Consider the following 24,414-nt stretch of genomic DNA (forward strand, 5'->3'; position numbering starts at 1 on the left):
CATGGGTCGTATACTCCTTGTGAGCCAACCCCGTTGGGTATTCCCTCGTCAGTGTCGCCGACACATCACAAGTAACACTTACCTGTGGCGCCATATCAGCGGTGTACCAAATACACATCACTAGTAGCAATTTTGCCACACCACCAGTAGGCCATTCTGCACTATTGTATGCATCATCACTTTAATAATGCAATTGTAATCTTGGTAATTTTAGGGATTAAAATGTTGCGTCCTTTTCCAACAAGAGTTGTAACATATCATGTGTGACCAAAACAAACGATGGACACACAACCATTTCCTCCTTGTAGCGGTCGATATTAAACTAGAATAATGATACTTCTTGTAAAAGTATGCTTCAACTAAACCTTCTCACTTGGAGTTCATATTAAAATCAACATCCAATTTGGATTGTTGTTTTCACATTAACTGCAAACAATATGTCCATTGATAATAAATATGTCTTTTCTAAAACCATTTAAAAAGAACCATGGACAAACACCAGTTTAAAAAGAGTGTTGTCAAATATCTTGGCCCACAACAATTTTAAAACTCATGAATCATAGGAATGATATTAATGAAGACACACAATAAGTTCATCAAAACTTGCGACTATTTATGTCATGTGTAAAAATGGCAACAAAAAGTATTTGGGCTTTAGTCGTTGTTTATTATAACACATATGATCATACTAGTTTAACAAAAAATCACTTTATAAAAGAGTTCATAAACTAAAATATGTTTGAGATAACCAATCATGTTTTTTTTTGTTTCGGTACTATTGGATCCAAACCAAGGGAACAACTCATCCCATCCAATGACCTTTGTAGAAAAAAAATGCATATGAATTTGTTCCATACAAATCCCTTAAGGTGTCCAGCCCACATACCATGGAGGCCAGCCCATGTAACGGGTAGGCCTATGCAAACATACTTGCGATAGGCCCACAAGAGCATCTAGTTTTGGAACCCTAAATTCCGATTATAAAAACTAGACCATACTCCTAAATATCTTTTGCAATTCCGTCCGCCGCCCTGGGCATCCTCCACTCCTGACATCCATCGTCTTCCCCGTTCTCCTATCTCTACTCGCGTTGTCATTATCCCCACCATAGTACTTTTCTGTTCCCCTCTATCCATCCGATACCATTGATTCACCATGAGCGACTCAACTGACGATGAATGGTCTATGGACCCGAATGTCAAGAAGCAGTACAAATCACGCCTAATGAAGTAAGTGACGCTCCCAAAATTCTGCTGCTATGAGCTTGAACTAAAACCTTTTAAATTATTTTTCAGATCCTATGTTACATAATTTGTTTGAATCACAATTGGTCGGTAGCATACGGTTGTAGAGTTGTTGTCGTGAACATTCGCAAAATGGTTAGATCATAGTGATGGAAAAGTTTGGCGTTACCGAGCACCCTAGATCATAGAGATGATGATCATCAATAAGGAGCTCTCAATGACACCGGGTAGATGAGCCGACATGGAAGTGTGCCAATCCTGCTGGAACAACAAGTAGACGGGGGTGATGCCGAGCTTGTTCCAAACGGCTCATCCAATTATTTCCAAAAAAAAAGGTTACCTAGATTTAAGCCAATATATCGTGCCAATCAACATGAGTGAATCTCGTGATAACATTGGCGCGTATTAGTTTGCGTGTTTTTCTTTTCTCATAGTGGGAAATCTAATGGCACAAATCTTCCAATAACGACTGAATCATAATCCAGGTGCAACATGTTGTACCGCAACATATATTGCAGTGCAACTATTTTTTATGCGGTAGAACTTATGAACTTTAAAATGCTTACTTTGATCTTAAAGTACAAATTCAGGTCAAAGAACACCAACAATACCCTGCTCCATTAGAGATGGCTAATTTTGATGCAAATCCAGCTGTATAGTATTAATTGCATTGAAAATAGGTGCATAATTACTCGTTTCTATTGCTAGTGTATCAGCGTCCCAGCCTGTAGTTTGAAAAGATCCCAACAACTGAATTACAACCTGACAAAGAATAGAGTACTAGCCCATTTTGGGATGTAAATCCATCTGTAAACAGCTAATAGGTGCACAATTAATTGCTTCCATCGAAAATATAAGCTGTTTTCCATTAAAAAAAGTCTCTTCTAATTTGTTTTTTTATGGAAGAAAATGTAAGTAAATCTGATTTCCACGCCGTGCTTAAACCCCAAATTTGTGAACTCTGATGAAGCGCGACAACGCCTGAGCCCGACTCGCTCCGGAGGTCACAGCGGAAGGGCACCACTCCAGCCGCCGCCTCCGCCGCCGCTGCCGCCGCCTCCGCGGCCGCCGCCGCCGCCGCCAAGGCGTTGGCCGAGAGGAAGGCCAAGGAGAAGGGGAAGGGGAAGTTGGACGAGCAGGAGAAGGGGAAGGAGGCGCCGGAGCCCCAGCCTCTGATAGGGCGCATGGCGAGGCTGGGCCCAGGGCAAGGGCTAGGGTGCGAGGCGGCGGAGGGGTCGCTGACCCCCAGTAAGAGCCGGGAGTACAAGCTCTGCAGCAAGCACGCCGAGGGCAAGCGCCCGCTCTACGCCATCGGCTTCAACTTCATCGACGCCCGCTACTACGACGTCTTCGCAACCGTCGGCGGCAACCGCGTAAGCCTTCTCTACTTGTTTGCTCGCTCGCTCAATCCTTAGATTTGTGGAGTGTTCTTAGTCATGAGTGATTGAGGTCAGAACTGGGACTGCTGAAAAAAAAAGAACTGGGACTGCTGATTGGTTAATTGATCGAAATTTGAGGTTTTATACTTGCTTACCAGACAAATGAGGATGATTTTAGGGAAACATGGCGCACTTGGTTAATATTTTCGACACATCTGATCAAAATTTGCAAAATCTGGTGGGAAATCTTGATCAAATTTCATAGGGGAGGAATTATTGGGAATCCAGTCGTAATTTGGTTAGAAAGTTGTTAATTTTGGGTGCCCATGTCGACGAGTTGCTTCTGTTGATCTTGCAGGTGACAACTTACCGTGCTCTCCCGGACGGTAACTTGGCTATTCTGCAATCCTACATTGATGAGGATGTAAGATCCATTACAATCTCTATTGTCTTCAGTTTCTTATATTACTTTACATTCTTTGGGTGCTGATGAGACCTGACATCCTATCTCAGAATCTTCAGTCATTCTACACTCTGAGCTGGGCTAGCGACCTTGACGGCTCACCACTATTGGTGGCAGCAGGAAGCAATGGGATCATTCGAGTCATCAACTGTGCCACCGAGAAGCCGTTTAAGGTCCAATAGTGCCGCCATCTCGGACGAAGTTTCATTTGCATCAACCTATGAGCCAGCTGCTTAGTTGCTGTCATTTACAATTGCTTAATTCAAAATTGTTGGTTTCTCTGTGTTGTTCATTCCAGATGGCTATTTGCATTTTGCTATGATTAGGAAATGGTGTGTCTGTGCTATATGGAGTAGTATTTACTTTTCTCCACAACAGATTGTAGATGTCAAATATTTTATTTTGTCTAGCATGGTGAAAACATGTACAGTGTAGCAGATCTGTTCAAGTGAGGCAGTCATCAAAGCATACTAGTTTTTCTTTTCCGAGAGTACGCCAAAATTATCCTATACTAATGATTATGAACATAGACTCGTAGACTAAGTTTCTTATTTCTGCTTACAAAATTGCGCAGAGTTTTGTTGGCCATGGTGATTCAGTAAATGAGATAAGAACTCAACCATTGAAGCCTTCACTCTTCATTTCTGCAAGCAAGGTTGGTAAATAACCTGGTGTGAAGCTGGATATACCTATACCTGTTATTTTTCTAATGTAGTTTCATTGGCATTGTATAGGATGAGTCTGTTAGGCTATGGAATGTCCATACAGGGATTTGCATTTTGATTTTTGCTGGAGGAGGAGGTCACCGGAATGAAGTATTGAGTGTTGTAAGTTGCTTTGTATTACCACTCACTTGGGATTGCCCTAAATATAGCTGTGTTCCAGTTTCTGACGTTATTGAGCGGATCAGATTTTATTTAGTACCATTAAGGACTTGGTATCCACATTAACTGTGCTATCATTCATACTTCCGTTATATCAGGACTTCCACCCTTCTGATATATACAAAATTGCCAGCTGTGGCATGGACAACACTGTTAAAATCTGGTCAATGAAAGGTTAGTGAACCATTTCAACGTAGCTATTTACATTTGCATACTGCCTATCATTGACATAGTTTCTTTATGTTATCATAGAGTTTTGGCCATATGTTGAGAAATCCTTTACATGGACTGACCTTCCATCAAAATTTCCAACAAAATATGTCCAGTTTCCGGTATGTTGAGTATTCTTCATCTTTGAACCTGTTCTTATGCAAACTATTTGTATTTTTCTTAATCCTCTCAGCATCGTACCAATCTACTTATTTTCTTTCAGCTCATGACTGCTGTGGTGCATTCGAACTACGTTGATTGTACTAGGTGGCTTGGTGACTTCGTCCTGTCGAAGGTAAATTTCTGTTTTTTATTCAAGAGAGGCGAATTTGTGCAAATACAATGGGGTACAAAATTGCATACTGTACCTAGAACCTGTAACATCATACTTTATAGTCTTCTTGGCCACTAGATTGGTTTTCCCACCTGTTTTTTTTTTCAATGCTAATTTGGTTATTTCCTGAAAGATGGGATCATCTGATATGTTGTGCTGTCTTTAACTTGCAGAGCGTTGACAATGAAATTATTCTCTGGGAGCCAAAAACAAAAGACCAATGTCCAGGCGAGGTGATATAGTTCAACTTCTACAGAAGTCTAGAGCTTAGCCCATTATACTTTTTATACTGATCTAAACTAGTTGTGGTTGTGCTGCTTTATTTAGAAACTACCCTGGCCATACTATGTCTTCCTCTGAAGTGATTCTCCATTTCCTCTGCAGGGTAGCATCGATATTCTTCAGAAGTACCCAGTGCCAGACTGCGACATTTGGTTCATCAAATTCTCATGTGACTTTCACTTCAATCAATTAGCAATAGGTAACACTTGTTATTTACACTGGTATCTGAGGAATTATTTCTGTAAGGTTTACCCTTTTAAATAACTGTCAAAATACTTCATTAGTTCTACACACTACAAGTTTCTGAAGATGGTCATGCTTGTACACGTGAAAAAAAACTGATTTTCAGGGCAAAAAATGCTACTACTACTGTGTTTTTGTTGTGTAAAGTGTAAACCAACTCTTCTTCATGCACCTGATTAGACGTACATTTCTTGAGGTTAACCATTGGCTTGTAAACAGGCAACCGTGATGGCAAAATCTATGTCTGGGAAGTACAGGCGAGCCCCCCTGTTCTAATTAACAAGTAAGTTTAACCGCAACACCTTGAGCTATTCCCAGTTTCGAATGGTCTGCATGTGGTGGTGGTGGTACTAGGTACTAACTTGTATGCTTCCACATGTACACACTCATAAATTTCCAGGCTGAGCAGTCAGCAGTGCAAATCGCCAATAAGGCAGACTGCAGTGTCGTTTGATGGAAGGTACACTACCATACTCCGTTCGCCATGATCCAGCACCGACTCTATTATTTACTTATCATGTATTTTTTTAAGGAAATAGGTTCTCGTATATGTATTCTTTGCATGCATTACTGTTTTTCCTTAAAATCTGGTTTTGTTCATAAGAACTGTGACACTCTTCTTGTTCCCATTCTTCAGCACGATCCTTGCCTGCTGCGAGGACGGCGTCATATACCGCTGGGATGAAGTGGATCACCCGAAAGCGAAGAACTGAAGCAGCCGAAAACCGCAGTGTGGTGCCATCCGTGGCAACACCAGCCAGTCTAAAGCCTGACTTGGGGATTCGTGGAGCACTTACTCTGTGGCACACCTATTAGCCTTACTGTTTTGTGGAACCGCAATCTGATCCTGCTGGTGCCAGAAGCCGTGGTTCATAAACTTAATGTTGTATCTTGGGATGCTAGTTCGATGATTTGCTGGATGTTTCGGTTTGTCATGTTGGCTCTATCATGTACCGTGTTGGAATTAAACTTAATCCTCGTTGCTACTAGTTTCTTTTGCATCGTCGTTATAAGTTGGAGACCTGCCTGAGCTTGCTTGCTGTTGCTGCCTTGCTTTCCCTGGTTAATTTGGTGGTAACAGATACTGAGATGAAACACCGAAGGACGAAGAATGAAAAATCTGTTATCCTGATGCTTGAAGGACCTCTGTATAGAGAGCATGAATTCTACAGGAACTGTGCTGAACTCTGTGGGCAGGAATTTCATTATTTCACGGGCAATCTGGGAATTCAGGTGTTTCTGACGGGGCCTCGTTCTGTTCCTGAACCCATTTGTATTCTTTTTCTGCAGATGTTTCCTGAACCTGAACTACCTATGCCGTGAGCTTTGTCCGAGTGAAGAGGGTCTGATGATGGCACGGCAGCCGTTTCGCGCCAAAATGAGCCGTTTGTGGAGCGGTCGTGATCGCAGCATCGTCCTATTCGTTGCAGCCATTGGCGACCTCAACTCACATGAGGTCTATGAATATAAACATCAACTTTAACAAAGACTTTACGCATCCGCGCCCGGAGTGGACCATCTTCCGCTTGAGATTGATTCTCGGATCGGAGTCGGAGAATGCTGCCACCTGCAAACTTCCTCCACTGCACGGTTGGACGATAGCCCATTTCCCAGCTGGTCAAAATATGTTAACGAACACATATAATATTTTTTTAGGTGAAACGTCATAAAGGTTGACATTGTGTATCAATAAAAACATATGGTGTGAGACGTCATCAAATCTCTGTTGCAACTCACCATTAGTACGAACCACGAATCACATAGCAAATCTAACGGTTCACAGGGATTTTCCCTAGTTGTAACTTTATTTGCAACTGACAAAATCTCGCCTACAACCTAACGTGCAGCTCAAGTCCGAGAATCACGATACAAATTTGATGGCGCAGGAGACGACCGAGAACTAAGTTAGTTCTTGCCTAGCTAGCTGAGAACTAGCAAAACTGAAACATAAACATATATAATATCAAATCGATATTATTTGGATCATCGCAAAATAAAAAAAATTATATCATAGATGTTCATATTAAATTTTATATTTTTGATTCAATTTGTTGTAGTTTGCCTTTGATCATAAATGGCAAGCCATATTTTGGACAAGAGGGGAAGTATTAAGAAAACATTTATTGCCTCATTATATTCATAATTACTTTCCCAGCCGTGTGGCTTCTGCCATATATAGCCCCTGGAACAATTGTGGCGTGATAATTGTGGACGTGTATCCATTCCTTGGCAGCAAGGAAAGGAAACAGTACGACAAAAAATGGAAATTATGCGAACGACGCGTGTCCCGAGGAAGCTGATTTGAAAAGGATTCCGCTCGCCGGAGACGGTTTGCTTCCTTTTCCTTCCGTTTGCTGCACCTCCACTTTCGTCGGAGACGGCCATGGCGCCGCCGTCGTCGCAGCAGGGGTTTCGCCTCGCGCCTCTCCGCGCGCTCCTGCTCGCCCTGCCGGCCCTGTCGCTCCTCCTCCTCCTCACGCTCCACCTCCCGGCGCGCCACAGCCCGACCCCTCCTCCTCCCCCAGTCCTCCCCATAACGCCCCTCCGGGCCACCACCACCACCGCCGCCCAGTGCGTGAAGAAGGTCAACCTCTCCTCGTCGTCGACGCCCTCGCCGACGACGCTGTCGCACGTGGTGTTCGGGATCGCCTCCACGGGCCGCACGCTGCCCAAGCGCCTCCCGCTCCTCCGCGCCTGGCTCCGCCCGCCCGCGCGCGCCTTCCTCTACCTCGACGCGCTCCCTCGCGCCACCCCGTCCCTCCCGCCGAACCTCCACCTCCGCGTCTCCAGCGACGCCTCCCGCTTCCCCTACACCCACCGCCGGGGCCTGCCCTCCGCGGTCCGCGTCGCGCGCATCGCCAAGGAGCTCCTCCTCGAGCTCCACCACCAGCAGCAGCACGAGCACCTCCGTCCTCGCTGGCTCGTGCTCGGCGACGACGACACCGTCTTCGTCCTCCCGAACCTCCTCGGCACCCTCGCCAAGTACGACTGGCGCGAGCCGTGGTACCTCGGCGCGCGCTCCGAGTCCGCCACGCAGAACGCCCTGCACGCCTTCGCCATGGCCTTCGGCGGCGGCGGCATCGCCATCAGCTGGCCCCTCGCCGACCGCCTCGCCCGCGTCCTCGACTCATGCATCATCAGGTACCCGCACCTCTACGGAAGCGACGGCAGGATCTACGCCTGCCTCGCCGAGCTCGGCGTCGAGCTCACCCACGAGCCTGGCTTCCACCAGGTGCACCCCGAAACCTCTCTCTGCTTGTTTATATTTCTTCTCAGGTTTCTGCATGTTCTAGCGACTCCGCAGCTTACCCCTGGTGTTTGATTATTTTATTTTGCCTCGCAATCATGGATTGTTCTTCGCTGTTATTGAAGTCCATATAGTATTGTCATGTTGCTGTTCTAGTCTTCCTCGTTTCATCCTAGGATTGTGTTGAGAGGGCAACTTGTATATGCTGTCAACTGTCAAGTTTTCAATAATAGAGGAAAAATTGTTGGTAGCTAGGAGACTGAAAGCCTAGAGCTCAACTTTCGGTTTAGTCGCGACGGCATGTTTTGGGCGTATTCTAATAAGCACAAATTCATGGCGTCCAGCAAAACTTTATCCTCTAGAGTCTACAGCTCCCTCAAGAATTTTTGAACCACACGACACCATTACCGCACCTGCAGGGTGATGGTTACCGGCTAACCGCTGCAGCCTCCTAGTGCGGAATCCGTGCGGAAATCTCTGTCACTGCATCTAGTGATCTTTGCTGGTACATCCATAGATTTTGACGTGATGGCACTTCGGAGTGGACGTTCTGGTCCACTTTGGAGTACTAGACGACCATGGTAGCACACTGGAATATGTCTCTTTCTGATATGCTAAAGGTTTGGGCATTGCTATCTGTATGCATTGGAAAAGCAATTTTGTGCCGAAATAAACGGTAGTGTGAGTGTGAGCTGCAGAAGAGTTGACATGGTTTCGATCGGTAGCCCTTTTCCTTTCACTCCGTTGACTTGCTTTACTTGGGAATTTGCAGGACCAATGCTATGCAAGGACTCGCTTTATTTTCCATTTGCCTGTGGGATTTTTTTGGGGACCTGGCTCGCTTTTTTTTTACTTTGCACCCACTGAAATTGAGAGAACGGATGTTATTTTGAAGAAAGAACTCTTTATTTAAATCTTTGAGCATGAAACTAGCCTGTGGCTGTACTTGAAATTATGCGCTTGCGTGCACACACACACAAACCATGATTCTGAACTCATGTGCTCTGCTGCATTTTATCGTCAACAGATCGATCTTCGTGGGGATATATCTGGACTTCTAAGAGCACATCCACTTACTCCTCTAGTGTCACTTCACCACCTTGATCATGTCTATCCTCTCTACCCTGGCATGGATCGTTCAAAGGCGGCCGAGCATTTCTTTAGAGCCGCTAATGCCGATCCGGCGAGGATCCTTCAGCAAACAGTGTGCTATGACCGTTCAAGATCACTTACTGCTTCAGTAGCATGGGGCTACTCGGTTCAGGTTTTCAAAGGCAACGTACCGCTTCTTGACCTCCTTGCTGTGCAGAAAACCTTTGTGCCGTGGAGAAGGGCTCGCAATGTTACAGTTACAGATGCTTTTATGTTCAACACCAAGCATTATCCGAGGGACGAGTGCAAAAGGGCTGCTCTCTTCTTCCTGAAAAGTATTTCTTCGGGCGAAGGCAAGACGAAAAGCAATTACAGTAGGCAGCTCCCTAGAAAATGCTTACCAAACTTGATTCCATTGGGGAATCTGCAGCAAATACAGGTGACATCAGAGCTACTGCATCTGGTTCCCGGGAAGGTATGACTAGGATGGTTGTTATTACCAATGGTTGCTTAAACTGCAATTTTAGCATTAAAGAAACTTTGTTATTCTTACTGATATGTCTTTTCAGGCTTTAAGACGACACTGCTGTGACATCATACCTTCTTCATCTGAAACTGCCATGGACATTAACATCAGGAAATGCAAAGATGGTGAATTGATCGCGATGCATTCATAGTAATTCTGGAATAATATTGAATATAGTCAGATGTAGTAAGCTCCTCCTTGTAGCCTTTTGTAGTTCCTGAACACCAACTTACACAGTATCCCATTTCAATTGGGTTTGTTTAGGTAGGTATATTTAGAGTTAAAAGCAGCATAATGTAATGTATGACCTGTCCAAAGCAATAGTATTGCACCATTTACATATTTGATATGTGATCTGGCTTGTGATTTATCTGAATAATACAGAGCAAGACATGCCTAGAAAGTCGTGGAACTTTTAATCTTGTATTTATTTGGTAGGTTAAACCAAACATCATCAAATAGTATAGGATTGATTACTATGGCTGCGAAATATTGGCAAACTATATACACCTTGAGATATGTGTACCAAACTCGGTTTTAAACCTAAATCACTCAGCATCTCCATGCTTGTGAAATTGTTGCCATCTCAAATGAATTTACCATTGTTAGATGACTAAGCTACTAACACTTTTAATATTAGTCCTTATAGTGAGGGAATATTATTTTTCCATGAGGCCATAGGGATACACATGAGTAATACATGCACATAGAAGTGTGGTAAATCTTCAGGAAACCCTTTATCAAATAGGGATACACATGAGTAATACATTGAAAGTATATACAACTTTACCTCTTCAATCTCATTGTCGATAACAACACTAAGTTTAGATATAACAACACTAAGTTTAGATGGGTAGATGCCGTCTTGTGTTCTATACAAGCCTTCATGAAGCAATCTGCTAATTGTAGCTCAGAAGACGCATTCCGCTGCGCAACAACCTGATCCCGTAGATGGGAACACATGAGGAAAGTATCAACACTAATATGTTGGTGAACTCGTCGTGCATATGTAGTACTCCGGCTGACAAAAGATTAGTCAATGCAGTGACAAAAGCATCAAAGTCTTCAAGCAATTACCATAGCTAAATCACTGTCGTGTCGTGTGGGGTACACATACATCAGAAGTATGCATATCTCTTTTATTTGTTTCGCAGTGTTCTAGATCTCCCTATTTCACATATATTTTACCTAGGTTTACGCCGCTCGAAAGCTACGTCATGCATGTTTGATCTTGTTGCTTGGCGATGAACTTGTTTTATAGGGGTGAACACTCCTTACTAGGATGCCAGGCAAGGAGAAGACTACAACTCCGATATCTCGTCAAAACTAGTTCCAAGGGGATGTCACATTGGTCTGTGGTTACATGGCAAGTGTCGTGGGAGAGGTAGCACACAAACAGTACACGACAAAAACGTTGCAATGAGATTCCCTAAAATAAAAACCGTGCAATGAGATGAGGCTGGCTCGGCTAGGATGCACTTAGGGCATCTCCACTCGCTCCCTCGAGAGGCCCCTCATGACCCTTTTTTATCACCGTCACTGCCTTTCTTTCTCTGGATTGGGCCGTGTTTTCGCCCGGTGATCCTAGACCAAACCCAACAAGCTAGGGGGCGTTCGGGGACTACGACAGAAGTAAAAGGGCAAGTGGGTCAGTCCTATCAGCATCACAACGCACTCTCTCCCCCAAATTCGCTCTTCCCACCTCTCTGTTAACTCTCCACCACCGCGTTGCCGCCTCCCCACCGCAGAGCCTGATCACCAGGTACCGCCATCGTGGGTGCCTTCCTCACCATGCGTCAGGAGATCCAAGACTCCATTGTGCATGATGAACTGCAGCTGGTGGAGCACCTATGGAGCCACAAATGCAGCAACTAGTTTGATGTGTTCCAATTTGTGTTTACAAACTTGTTAGATTATGTGACTCTCGTTTTGTTAAACTATTTACATTGCATTACTGTATATGCCAAACTATGTGTCACTTTTGGCCCAAAACCAGCCGAACTACGAGTGGAGATGCTCTTACGATGCGAGTAATGGCCCTAGGAGGTGGTGTAGGGAGGAGACACGCTAGCCCTTTGGATTGATCTCCATAATCATGACCAATCACGTCGACTGAACACAAGCGTTAGCCCATATTTTGCATTGTCATTTATTGATCAAAATTAGTGCACATATATATGTGTCTAAAAAGATATCAGTACTTCATTTCTTCATCGATTATACTAAATTAATAATAAATAAATTTTCTATTTTTGTGTGTTAAACAAGTGATTTGTGCTAAGTTGCAGCATAATCGAACATATCAATGTATCAGGTCTTAAACATTATCTTATTTAATTACTTAAAACATAAAATTTAATTTGTCCCTAACATCGGAATTAAATATATAATTTGTGCTAATATAAAGCTTAATCAGAGAAATGTCAGTACTTAAAAATCGTCTTCATCATACAGTCTTGTTTCCCACCAGCCTTCCTAAGATTTAGTTTGTCAAGCATCATTTTAATATTTCACCAGTTATCCAGCTCCAGCTGCTTGTCGTTCAAACAAACAGGTCTTAATTAGCTTGTTTGTCTCAGCTCGTAGTGGTGGCAAATCCTCAATGGTGTATCCTTAGAAACTGGCCTTTCCTCCGACCAAAGCTCCATGTTCAAATCACCTGTTCCCCAGTGCACCAAACATTTGCTAACCTGACTGATCTCAAAACGATTTACCAAACTCAGCCCTGCACATTTGTCCACTAGCATCCATTCCCCTGGTAGTTTCCGAGATTTTAAAAAAATGAAGCAAAAAATCAGTACAAAAGTAACAGTTTTATGTCAAAAAATGCTGACCAGGCAAAAAACATCTCACAAACGTTGAACAGATTCATTTACCATTTGGCCGGAGGTCTCCCTCAAATGTTACTTCTGCAGATTCAGGGGAAACCTCTTGCTTTGAACCATTGATGGCCGTGAAAGCAACAACCACCTCAGTTGGGTGGAGAAGAGTGAAAGTAGGATGCACTCGCAAACATACCAACCTTCAAAGAAACACATTCGTCAATGTGCTGTGATAGTATTTCAATTTGAATAAATCAAAGATGTATGAGTGAAACTTTGTATACTCAATAGTCATCAACTATGATAAATGAATTTGAAATTAGATCGAAACAAAAATAATTTTCTCTTTTTAAAATTGCTAGGAGAAAAGTACAAAATGAGCAATCTAATGTATAACAGGATATGAGAACATTTGCTTTTACTGCATCAGTGCAAGTCCATGGGAGGATTCGACTGAGTGCTTTTATTGACTGTCGTGAGCTGTAGAATTCCTGATTAAAGATTCACAAACATGATCTTTTAAATAAAATGAAGCACTCACCTTGAAAACCCACCAGAGCCAGCACCAACACTTCTTGCTTGAATGCTAGAATCAATTTGTACAATCTTTGCATTATCTTGCAGAATGGATATGTGGCGCTGAAGAACCAGACCACCCCCAATATCTCCTTCCAAACAGATAGATTCCTCCTCTCCTGATTGCTCAAGATACCTCCTATAATTTTTAGTAACAGTTATTTTGTTGCCAAAACTGGAACTACAAAACAAACTATTAATCCCAAATGAAAAGAGGAAAACAGCCTCAAGGATGATCTTACTTGACTACTTTGTACTCTTCTGTGCAGCCAGCAGACCTATATTCAGTCCCACTGTATTCTTCATAACCATTGATTTCAATCCTGCTATGAAGCCACTGGGAATCTGCAATGATTAATTATAACTGATACTTAAGCCAAGAAATAAATTCTTCTCTATTTGAAATCCATACGCAATCATCAATGGCCTACAAGGACTGAAGTTAAAGCATCGAGAATGACTCAAAATTATCCCTTTGAGCAGACACGCTGGCAGATCAAGAACAATTCAAGGCAATCTCTATTTGATAGAATATCCTATCAGTAGAATGAGATTGTAGGACTGGCAGGAGTGCATTAATCATAACAATGGTGAACCATACCAGTAGGAAGATGTGTCATCGAAATTATACGACCGCCAATCCATGGTACAACCTTAAGCAACCAGTCTCCACTCTTCAAATCAACAGGTATTTTGGAGAGCTCAGCACCTTCCTGTCCTGACGGTTCATCGATATCAGGTATTGGCCGAATCATCTCTGTACAATCATCACAAGATAGCAATGCAAGTCAACTTCAGAGAATTTACACTACAGTAATAGTAAGCTCTTTTAGATAAAACATTAGGGCCATTGAAACGTATGGATCAATACCCAAAAGTCTCTTGAGCTCAAGTTCACTTGTTGCAACTAAGGTGGATACTTCAGATTGAGAAGGCATTGTAAGATGTATTTCTTCACCATCAACACCACGTGAGCTTATCTGAATTAACAAAAAACATTAAAACCCTCGAGCAAACATTTGTTTATTTTCAGGTATGACAAAAAAAAGAAATAAACCAACAGGCATACCATAGCACCTCCACCAAGTAATATACTTATGTTTAAGTTACGTTTGGGTCTCTTCCAGGATCCTTCAGTTTTTAGAACTTTCACAGTAACCACTGATGAGTGGACTTCGGCAACATAATATGTCAAGAGGTAGTTTCCCTGTGTGAACCCGTATCCATCCCCAGCATCTTCAAATAGAATACCCTCAGCTTTACCTGTAAAACAGGTCAACATGATGCAAAACAGAATATATCATTCAGTATGGCAATGTTTTAAATCAGTAACTTAAACGCAGAAAATACTAGGAGGGGCAGAGGACAACCAAAGTTGACATGGGAGAAGGTGGTAAATAGGGATTGTGTCGGTATTTGTCAGATAGTTGTCACATGTTTGCCAGATTATGCACTACCTAGTTGCAGGATAAAAATGACTTGTTTGTCAGTAATTGTCCGACTGTTGTCATATTCTTGCCAGATTATGTGCTACTAAGTTTCCGGATTAAAAATAACTTGCTTGTCAGTTTCATGTATGCTATTCTAGAACGATGCAAATGTCGCATGCTACTACTTTTTGTTAAATGATACCATCTCTTAGTTGTTGGACACACTTCAAGGTGCGCATCCCAACTATGCTGATCATTGTGATGTCCAAAACATGTAAAACATTCTCTACAACTATGCAGTGGTAAGTAGTTGATGCTAATATTAATCTGGCAACTGGTACGGCAATTTTTTTTGTCGAAACATATCAACATGGGATCTAGTTTTGAACATCTTGTTGAGATGAACTTAATGGTGTAAACGTACCACTAATCGGAATAACGGTTTAAGAGATAAAAAAAAAATTAATCTAGCAATAAATGCAATGATGTCAATCATGAGGTGACAGATTCCTGAATGCATGCATATGCTCTATCCTATAGGGAAAAGTGCATGGATATTTTCCGCCGCATGTGGTGTGGGAGTGGTGTAGAATTCTCCACGATTAATAATATGGACTGCAGATTCTGTTATTTTTATAAAAAATATGTACAAGTATTTGCAGATTACTGCAAGTAACTAGACATGATCGTCCGAAAGGGAGGTTTGGTTATGAATCGTATTATGCATAACCAACTGACGATCTGCCACAGTCCACAGACCACAAACACAAGTTACCCCGGACAAAAGGTGAAGGAACGAAAAGTAGAAGGTGAGTAATGCATACCATTTTCATCCAGCGAGACAAGTAGAGATAAATCATCCTCTAAACTTGCTTCACCAACATGCTTAATAGGAAGGCCTACAGGAAGTATTGCTCCACCTTGTAAATACATCACCGGCAGATCCTGCATAATTATTCATTTGCAGAGAACACTTCAGTTCCATACTAGCATTCAAGACGGCACAATGATAGTATACCAACCAACTTACAGGGTGGGAATCTCCAAAATCAAAAGGTGACCAAACACCTTTTGGCAACTTATGTACACATTCATGAGCTCCTTTAGTAGGTACAGTGCTGCCAAAATACTAGAACGATTAGAGTCACACCAAAGCATGCACAAAATTACAAAATACCAGAACGGTTTGAAGTCACACCAAAGCATACACAAAATTACAATATATTTCATGAGTTGGCTATATATTTCACTATACATACTGAGAGTTCAACATTTTACAGTCAACGGTTTGAAGTCACACCAAAGCATACACAAAATTACAATATATTTCATGAGTTGGCTAGATATTTCACTATACATAAGAAGCACATGACTGAGAGTTCAACATTTTACAGTCAACAGTGCAAAACAGATGACAATCCCACTGACACACCAGAACACTCAAGCACATATAGAGAAGCACATATAGAGAGAAAATCAGGGGCAGATATCAGGTCTTCCAAGATAAAATAAGCAAAAAATATATTATGTAACCACAGTGATGTGAAAGTATTACCTTGCACAGATTAAAAGTGGTCCCAGGAGAAATGAAGTCTCTATTTTCCTCAATTCTGGATCTTGCGAGTCTATAAAGAAAACAAGGGATGTGATTTAGTATTACACTTAAAAAAACTAACTTCTATCAGCCCACCAATGAGATAATCCCAGTAAGGAATAGCCAAAGGGAAGAAATATTTTCAGTGTAAAGTTCTGCATCATAAATATCAACAGCTTCAGAAGGAATTTCACAAGTTTCCCAATTATAAAATGCTATTTCCTGAAAATTTATGTGACACTCTGTGTTCAGTTAGAAGTATCCTGTTTGGAGGTGTAACAACAACTTGCTAGAATTAGTAAAAGGTTTTCTAACTACATTCTGATTCCGCAGTTCAGCAACCACAGTCTGAGCCTTTGTATATGACCATACGTCGCTGAGGGACATTAGTGAATAGTAAGACAACAATCATTACCAGCAAAGAAAAGTGGAGCAGCAACAGGGGTACCCTTCTTGTGCGAAAGGTAAAATAGCGTGTAGATGTGTGGCAGTAGCCGATACCGTCTTAGCAGCGCAAGACGGCAAACTTCCTCGCACTGAAATGTAAATGAACTGTTAAAATTTTAGATTTTGGAAAGCCTAGAAGGGGCTTCAAAGAGCATCGCATTAGAAGACGCAAACGTCAACTTGTAATAACCAAAAATGTTACTTCTATTACCAAGGGAAAGAATCATTGGAAGTAAATGTTACACTAGAAATACCGGATTGAGTAATCTTAGGATCACTGACGAGAGTGTAAAAGATGAAAATAGACGGAGTAGGGGGTGTGTGTGTGTGTGTGTGTGTGTGTGTGCATGCATGAGATTTTGCTAAACACATAAGATAGGGCTTATGAGTAATTTAATAATCTCATTAAGAACTGTATGTGATCTATAATGTTACTTCTTGTTGGAAAAAATGTCTAAATATGTTGCCTTTGCATGGACCAAGTCCAGTAAAGAATAACAAATTCACAAGGCCAAGCGCCCATGATTATATGTACTGTATATAATGAGAAAAATGTTCCCTAGCACAGTATTATGTAATAAACTCTTTTATGAAGAAAAAGCTAGCCATACAATTGTTTATTAAATCAAAAATAAACCATGATGGGGTCGCTAAACGACTGATCTAGTGGATTTGCTGACCGAAATGTATATCTTTATCTTTACTCTTATAAATATTTGAGTAGGTGGCAATCCGTTCAACGCAGAGATTACCTCTTGAAGTTGCCAGAAAATTAATTGCAGCAATTATCATACATTCTATGTAGTACACAGATGTACCACAATCTTTCGATTATTTGTTATTTTCAGATTGTTTTTAATCTGGACAAAGGGGCTACGATGAACAAGTGTGCGAGCAACTCAAGCAATCAAAAACTTCTATGGCAAGGCACGAGTATTTAGCTAGTTATCTCAAAATCAGGAGGGCTCACTTATAGACCTGACCTGACATGTAAGCTAAAATGATATTAAAGGAAAATACCTTTATTTATGCATCATACAGAAAAGTTTAAATGCAGGCATTGTGCAAAGATATCTAGGCTTCTTGGTTGTGTGCATGGGTGGGGCCAGGGGGCATGAAACAGTACCTCTTCCCCAAAGGACCATGGCTCATGGTCAATGCTTCCAGTTTCAGAATGGCCTCGTGAAAATGGAAACAATGCACCCACTCCCATCCATCTTCCAAAAAGTTTTGGAGTAGCATTTCCAGCAAACCCACCAATATCAGGACCTGACAATGGCTGACCACTGAGACCCTGGCCAGATAACCACACCATTAGATTCCTAAAAATACTGCAATTATTTATGCAACCTTTCTAAGAAAGGCATGCTTATAAGTAACATGTGCAATGAAATTGCAACTTACATGATGAGGGATAGAAGAGAAAATAAAGTAAAACAGAACCAAACTAAAATCTAGTACTAGCTTCTATACACTTCTACAGTTCTACTATATTCTAGGTAATTTGGTCTTATATATAGTCATATGTGTTGAAGTGGTTTCTAGAGTGTTCTAGCTATGAGTTGAAACTAGGTTGCGTGTATTCCTTTTCCTAGCTTAGGTAGTATTCGCTAGAATACTCTAGTTGTGAGTAGAGCTAAGTAATGAAGGCTCATGCAGCCTATAAATAGAGGTTCAATCTGTACATATGTAATTGGACTATGTACCCACTACCTATCCAATAAATGGAACCTTGTGTTCTTATCCTAGATCTTGGACTAGATCTTGTGTGTTGAGAGTTTTGGACTGAACTCTTGACAGCCCCGCGCCTAGAGCGATATCTAGCTTACGCCCCTAGAGTGATATCTAGTTCAGCACGTTGGAGTGGTTCCTTCAACATTTCTTCTGTCCACATTGTAACAGCAAGGTGGAGTTGTTCCTCCACAACCTTATGCTTGTTCAGGTGGTAAACTCTTGACAGGCTCTGCCCCTACAGCGATATCTAGAGCAGCACGTTGAAGTGGTTCCTTCAACATTTGTGATGTCCACGTTGTAGCAACACTGTGGAATTGTTCCTCCACAACCTTGTGTTGTTTCATTACAGGAAGCAATGTATGTTCCTTTCAGGTCACAACATTGCACTCACAGTACATTAATTGGAGATTGATGGATTGTTCATTTTCTTATAAAAATAAGTGGAAAACTATTTCTCTAACGTGACTTGGGATGATATATTGTCAAAAATTAGAAAGGACTAGTGTTTGGGTACTTATTTTATATGCAGCCGGGGCTTCTTTGGTTGCACAATTCTTCACTTACCAACTGAAGAACCATTGGTAGACTCATGTGCATATGGTCCCAATTTGATAGATTATCACCAGTCCAGGTTGCAGCATAGCGTTGGCTTCCTATAAAACCAGCTCGTGTAAGAACAAATGGTCGTTTGTCTGTACTAGACAGCGCCATTCCTTCATATGTAGATCTTGCCATTAGCATTCCATATGCCTGCAAATTATTAAAATCAGCACACGTATATTAAGGCTTTTTTTTTACGAAAGCATGTAAAGTAGCAAGCTATATGACTGACAAAGGGAAACAATTTTACATTATGATAGTAAGAATGATTCTGGACACCACCAATATCTTCGTCTCCTCTATGAATATTGCTTTCAGGCATTGTTTTTGTAGTAGTCTGCAAGTTGAAACCAATACATTTTATTACATGGGGGAAAATGAAATAATATGGTATAAATAAAGAATTATAATACAACATCTAGATATATATCACATAGTGAATAAATTATGCTAACATACTTTGAAGACAGCGGGCTCATTCATATCATTCCATATTCCATCGACGCCATTGGAGACAAAATCCTTTACCAAACTAGCCCACCATGTGCGTGTTCTTTCAATGGTAAAATCAGGAAAGACACAATCACCAGGCCATACCTCCCCTAGAATAGAGTACATGAGGCATCTTTTGCTGTTAAGTCATCAAGAAGACAAAGGAGCTCACTGAAGTCAGCGAAACGTACCAATAAATGGGCTGTGATCTTCCTTTTTAATCCAAACATCATTTTTAGAACCACTCTCATATACAAAGTAACCATCCTCTTTCTTGATTCCTGGGTCAAGCATCCAGATTGACTTGCAACCGATGGAATGGAGATCATCGACCATAGATTTTGGATCAGGGAAACGGTTCTGTGAAACATGATCAGATGCTAAATTACTCAAGGAAAATCGATGGTCATGTCTCGCCATGGAACAAACTTGTCAAGCTTGCAACCAGAATAAAACTTAGCTTGTCAAAATGCACACAGAATAACACTATCTGGTTCACATTTTAACAAGTTAGTACCATAGCCATTCTGACGGCCATAGTTAGGACAAATCATAGGCTATTCGGCATTTTTAAGGAATATACATTTAAGCATGCATAGGAACCTAATCCAGATGTTTGGCATCACTACTTTCATGGAGCAATTATGATAATAACAAAAAAATACTTACACTATCAAATGTGAAGCATCTAAAACCATCCATATAGTCAATATCCATCCAAACAACATCACAAGGAATGCCTTTCTCCCTAAATGTCCTGACAACCTGTGGAAACAGCATGGAAATTTCAAGCCTGTAACTCAAGAATCAGGAGACATTTATATATGTTAGTGGCAACTCGACCAACTATCCAAGCACTATGTCCTCAAATGTTCCTCTTGAAATAAACGGATTATACAACACTAATAAAGCTAATAAATTTGAAAATAGTTGTTTCAAGTTTCAATAATATGATCTACTCTCCAACAATACAAACAGCACTAGGAAAAGAGTTATCAGTAAGAATAATGCATTCCATTCCTGTTTGCATGGGAAGTTTATAACAATTGTTTAAACATATATAATGCTATGATAAAACAACTAGAACAGGGCAAACACAGCGATATCGGCATCCACCACCACCACGATTTTAGTCTACAGCTCTAACTTCTCTTGTGAGTGTTAGTGTAGTCAGATGTATTATTATGGTAGGAGTACAGTTAGCAGAACATTTCTTATGACTACAGTGCACTTACTAAGCAGAGCAGCAGCTGCTACAGATCGCCAATAAGTGATGGCATGCAGCAGCATAAGCAGCTGGAGTAGGGTCAAGGTGGTTGGTTAACTGGATGGCATTCAGGCCGGTGGTTGTGTGGGTTGCGCCCTTTGTAATGCTCGTCAAGTGACCATGGGCCATTTGTCTTGGTTGTAATTGCCTACTCTTAGGCTTGTAAACTGTTTCTTTCTATCAATGCATTGAGACACAAGCTTTGTGTTTTCTTGAGAAAAAACTACGAGTTTTGAATAACCTTGCTTTGCGTTTTCTTGAGAAAAAACTATGTTTAGTCCTCCTGAGAGAAACAATGGTTTCACTGTCAAAGATCAATGGGTGAATGGGGTTTACAAGAGACAGAAACAGGATAGTAAGGGTAGAAAACATGTGGGAAAAATCCTATTCCTGTATACATATATATTAACAATGAGAGGCTTAACACATATGAAGCCCACACTGAACTCTCTTCTGGTAGTCCCCATCTTCTCCACTTCTTAGTTCACATATTTATGCTATCAGGTTCTAACATTGATCTTCGGACTACGGACTGATATGCAAGATACTGAACTGAACACTACCAATAAAAACTATACACTTCTATTTCTCATATATAACTACAGGGTACAAATTGTTGCCCTAGTATTACCTTCAGAAAAACAATGCATTTAAAAAAGATAAAACACACTCTGACAAAAAATACCTTGAGTACTTTCTCAGAAGAATCATAGCTCCAACGACATTGATGATAGCCAAGAGACCATTTTGGAGGCATGGCCACAGTTCCTGCAATGGATCTTTTTTTTATCTATACTTTTAAGTGGAGAGTAAGTTATATATTTCCTCCACTTCCCCAAGCTTTGCCTTTTTTGGACACATGCAAAGTTAAGCTTTTGGAACTTTGACTACTTGTATCATTCAAGATATTGACATTTGATGACTTTTTAATGGAACTGGGAGGAGTACTAAATTTTCCAGTGGCTCAATTCCTCTACAGAATATCTCTCTTTGAATAGATTTAACAGTGGCAATTGTCAACCAATAATTCTAAATCAGTTGGCTTACAACTGAATACTTTGCTCACCAGCACTATAACATCATGCTAGTATAAACTTCTCATCAAAATGGAATTGTACATTTCAATAAAAAAAAATGCCTGCTTTCGCATTAGAGATAAAATATACAACCTCAGAGTTTATATACAACATGAAAACTAAATGCATCAAAGCACTGAACATGAAAACATCTGACAAACATTTATAGATTTAAGCAAAGTGTATGCAGTATGAATATTAGTATGGGAAGAGATTGGTTCTGAGAAGTACCAATTGCATGAGACAGGGATGTCATAACTTCAGCTGGTGAATTAAATGGTCCAAAAGTAATGAGAGGGTAGGCAGATGGGGCAGAAAACTTCACAGTACATTCTTGTCTTAAGTCAATCTGATATAGTACACGAGAATTAAGTTACGAGGTATGGATCAGTTGATTCAAATATAAGCTATAGAGAAATGCAGGGAACATACCTCGCAGCGTCTTGTGGTGTCAGCAAGGACACCGAATGCCCTTCCATCAGGGAGTACAGCCAACACCCATGGGTGTGATTGATATAGTGATGTGGTTCCGGGCCCAAAACCCCATGCATCTGTGTTCCAAGTGAAAACCTGACGAGAAGATACCAGGAGAGAGTAGAGAGGTAAATATTTATTAAAGAAGCAGCATGGGGACATAATAATATATTGAAGGACGACCCATACCCGTTTCCCAGTTCGTTCAAGTGGGCCACTTGCTTCTCCCGTGCCATATAGAGAAGTCCCTGAAGGAAGCTGTTTGTTTAAGAGAATATTCAAGTTAGTCTAAGATTCCATGCTTAGGCAATATTTACAGTTGCATGAACACATAATGATCATGTAAGAAAAAACACATGGTAGTAATGATGATTATATTAAGAGATAAGTGCAGGTTACCCTCCTGAACTATGGGATGATGAGTTCAAAGATCAACACTAAACTCGAAGACACACCTGCAACTCTGACACTTTACGGGTATAGAACTTTACCATGTCTGTTAGATAAATCACTCATACGCAGACTTAGAAATATGAAGTGATTAACATTGGCATGTTTGTAAATGTGTGTAGAACATAAAAGTATAAAACAATATAGAGCAGAAATCAACGTCTCCGGGGAAGAACTTTTAGCTTGTTGGTTATCTCAAAGGAAAAAAACTATCAAACACTATCTCATATCTCATGAACTCAAATCAGATTTAATATCTGACTGAAATTCTACCTATTGGATTACGAATTAATTAAAATACGGGGTTTAATGACAATATATCCCTGCCAAAAAAAAGAAGATAATGTAGCTACCTCGAAGGCCAAAACTATCAAATATATCCCATTAACTCAAATCAGATTTACCATATGGCCGAAATTCTACTTACTCCTATTTGATTTACGAATCAATGGCTATACATTTCTCATCCACCAGAATAGCCAGAGAATAAAAAAACTCGCCACCCCAACTGTCATCAAAACAGTAGCGCGTCTGCGCGAAGCACGCGTACCTTGATCACGACCTTCTGGACGTTCCCCGCCACCTCGCACGCCGGCAGGACCGCGGGGCAGTCCGCTCCCTCGCGCCGCACCTCCCGCCGCCGCGGCTCGGCGAACGAGAGGCTGGGCCCCGCCGCGGCGCGCGCGTCCTCCGACGCGTCGAAGCGGAACACGCCGTCCTCCAGTATCGGCACCCAGACCATAATATCCCCGGCGGACGCGGACGCCATCGTCGCCGCCGCCTCAGGCGGAGGGCTCCTGCCGAGGCACCTGCGATCGATGCGAAGGCCCCCGCGCGGTGAGCGATCCGGCGCGAGATCGGCTCGGGGGTTGAGGATCGGTGGATGGAGCGAGCAGACGCACCTGAGAGGAGGGGGACAGGAGGGTGGAAAAAGCCTGCCTCGGAACTGACGCTGGGAGTGGGAGTGGGAGTGGAAGCGGAAGTGCGCGGCGAGGAGTGGAGGTGCGCACGTGACCAGCATCGCTTCGCTTCTATAGAGACGATTTGCTTGCGTGGATTTGGGTTGGTTATTAATGGGTGGTAGGTGTAGGGGTGGCAGTTGATGGAAAGGGTGTAGTGGGATCCAGTTTCTGACAGTGGGAGCCCCGATGCTTCTCGATTTTCTTTTCAAATATAACCCTCTCAAAGCAAAATGCTACTCGAAAAAATGCCCACCCCTACATGGAATTGCTAAAATTAGCCTCGGCTTATAGCAGAAAAGACGCTCGCCCTCGCATCGCCCTCCGCTATGGGGCGACTCGCGCAGCGAAGAAACCCTAGCCGTCGAGGCTCCCCTTCCCTCATCTCCCTTGCCACCGCTAGAGGCGCTCACCAGGGATCTGGTGTGCGTTGCCAACAACAATAGCGGTAAGGATGTCGCTGCTCCGCTTCTCCGGCGGAGAGCTTCGGCGCCCGGGGGCGGCGGCTTGTCTGGTGAGGGCGTTGTTGGTCCTGGCGGTGGGAGATGCTCCCGGTGCTGTTGACCATCCTCCTCGCGCGAGCGGACGA

The 24,414-nt window shown here is 42.0% G+C and overlaps 3 protein-coding genes across 3 annotated transcripts; 2 read left to right on the forward strand and 1 right to left on the reverse strand.

The window, feature by feature from the left end:
- Positions 1 to 2,295: 2,295 nt before the first annotated feature.
- Positions 2,296 to 6,040, forward strand: LOC124683153 (polycomb group protein FIE1). Its single transcript, XM_047217723.1, has 13 exons — positions 2,296 to 2,617; positions 2,982 to 3,047; positions 3,137 to 3,259; positions 3,661 to 3,741; positions 3,821 to 3,913; positions 4,069 to 4,144; positions 4,223 to 4,302; positions 4,404 to 4,475; positions 4,688 to 4,747; positions 4,899 to 4,995; positions 5,259 to 5,322; positions 5,440 to 5,499; positions 5,677 to 6,040. The coding sequence occupies exons 1-13, from the start codon at positions 2,429 to 2,431 to the stop codon at positions 5,750 to 5,752; spliced, it is 1,137 nt and encodes a 378-aa protein (XP_047073679.1). The 5' UTR covers positions 2,296 to 2,428; the 3' UTR covers positions 5,753 to 6,040.
- Positions 6,041 to 7,422: 1,382 nt separating this feature from the next.
- Positions 7,423 to 10,246, forward strand: LOC124654928. Its single transcript, XM_047193907.1, has 3 exons — positions 7,423 to 8,271; positions 9,314 to 9,853; positions 9,948 to 10,246. Exons 1-3 carry the CDS (start codon positions 7,423 to 7,425, stop codon positions 10,053 to 10,055), a joined length of 1,497 nt encoding a protein of 498 aa, XP_047049863.1. The 3' UTR covers positions 10,056 to 10,246.
- A 1,953-nt stretch (positions 10,247 to 12,199) lies between these two features.
- Positions 12,200 to 23,887, reverse strand: LOC124654939 (alpha-glucosidase 2-like). The gene is made up of 22 exons (XM_047193915.1): positions 23,417 to 23,887; positions 22,606 to 22,674; positions 22,375 to 22,512; positions 22,174 to 22,291; positions 21,552 to 21,634; positions 20,269 to 20,364; positions 19,791 to 19,959; positions 19,567 to 19,709; positions 19,358 to 19,444; positions 19,072 to 19,257; positions 17,900 to 18,067; positions 16,742 to 16,862; positions 16,288 to 16,357; positions 15,763 to 15,850; positions 15,557 to 15,677; positions 14,372 to 14,565; positions 14,174 to 14,282; positions 13,904 to 14,059; positions 13,545 to 13,647; positions 13,268 to 13,441; positions 12,781 to 12,926; positions 12,200 to 12,659 (listed from the first exon to the last, which is right to left on the reverse strand). Exons 1-22 carry the CDS (start codon positions 23,885 to 23,887, stop codon positions 12,466 to 12,468), a joined length of 3,204 nt encoding a protein of 1,067 aa, XP_047049871.1. The 3' UTR covers positions 12,200 to 12,465.
- Between the last annotated feature and the right edge of the window lie 527 nt (positions 23,888 to 24,414).

Source organism: Lolium rigidum, chromosome 1, assembly GCF_022539505.1.
Source record: "Lolium rigidum isolate FL_2022 chromosome 1, APGP_CSIRO_Lrig_0.1, whole genome shotgun sequence".
Lineage (NCBI taxonomy): Eukaryota > Viridiplantae > Streptophyta > Magnoliopsida > Poales > Poaceae > Lolium > Lolium rigidum.

Bases quoted from the DNA above. Each gene is read 5' to 3' on its own strand.
- LOC124654939 (XM_047193915.1), bottom strand. From the start codon at position 23,887: ATGCTGGTCACGTGCGCACCTCCACTCCTCGCCGCGCACTTCCGCTTC. The intron at 16,358-16,741 runs GTAATGATTGTT...TTTTCTTTATAG, and splicing joins TGCTCCACTTTTCTTTGCTG to ACTCGCAAGATCCAGAATTG. The intron at 13,648-13,903 runs GTATGGTTCACC...TAATCATTGCAG, and splicing joins GATGACACATCTTCCTACTG to ATTCCCAGTGGCTTCATAGC.
- LOC124654928 (XM_047193907.1), top strand. From the start codon at position 7,423: ATGGCGCCGCCGTCGTCGCAGCAGGGGTTTCGCCTCGCGCCTCTCCGC. The intron at 8,272-9,313 runs GTGCACCCCGAA...TATCGTCAACAG, and splicing joins ACGAGCCTGGCTTCCACCAG to ATCGATCTTCGTGGGGATAT. The intron at 9,854-9,947 runs GTATGACTAGGA...ATGTCTTTTCAG, and splicing joins TGCATCTGGTTCCCGGGAAG to GCTTTAAGACGACACTGCTG.
- LOC124683153 (XM_047217723.1), top strand. From the start codon at position 2,429: ATGGCGAGGCTGGGCCCAGGGCAAGGGCTAGGGTGCGAGGCGGCGGAG. The intron at 3,914-4,068 runs GTAAGTTGCTTT...CCGTTATATCAG, and splicing joins GGAATGAAGTATTGAGTGTT to GACTTCCACCCTTCTGATAT. The intron at 5,323-5,439 runs GTAAGTTTAACC...ATAAATTTCCAG, and splicing joins CCCCCTGTTCTAATTAACAA to GCTGAGCAGTCAGCAGTGCA.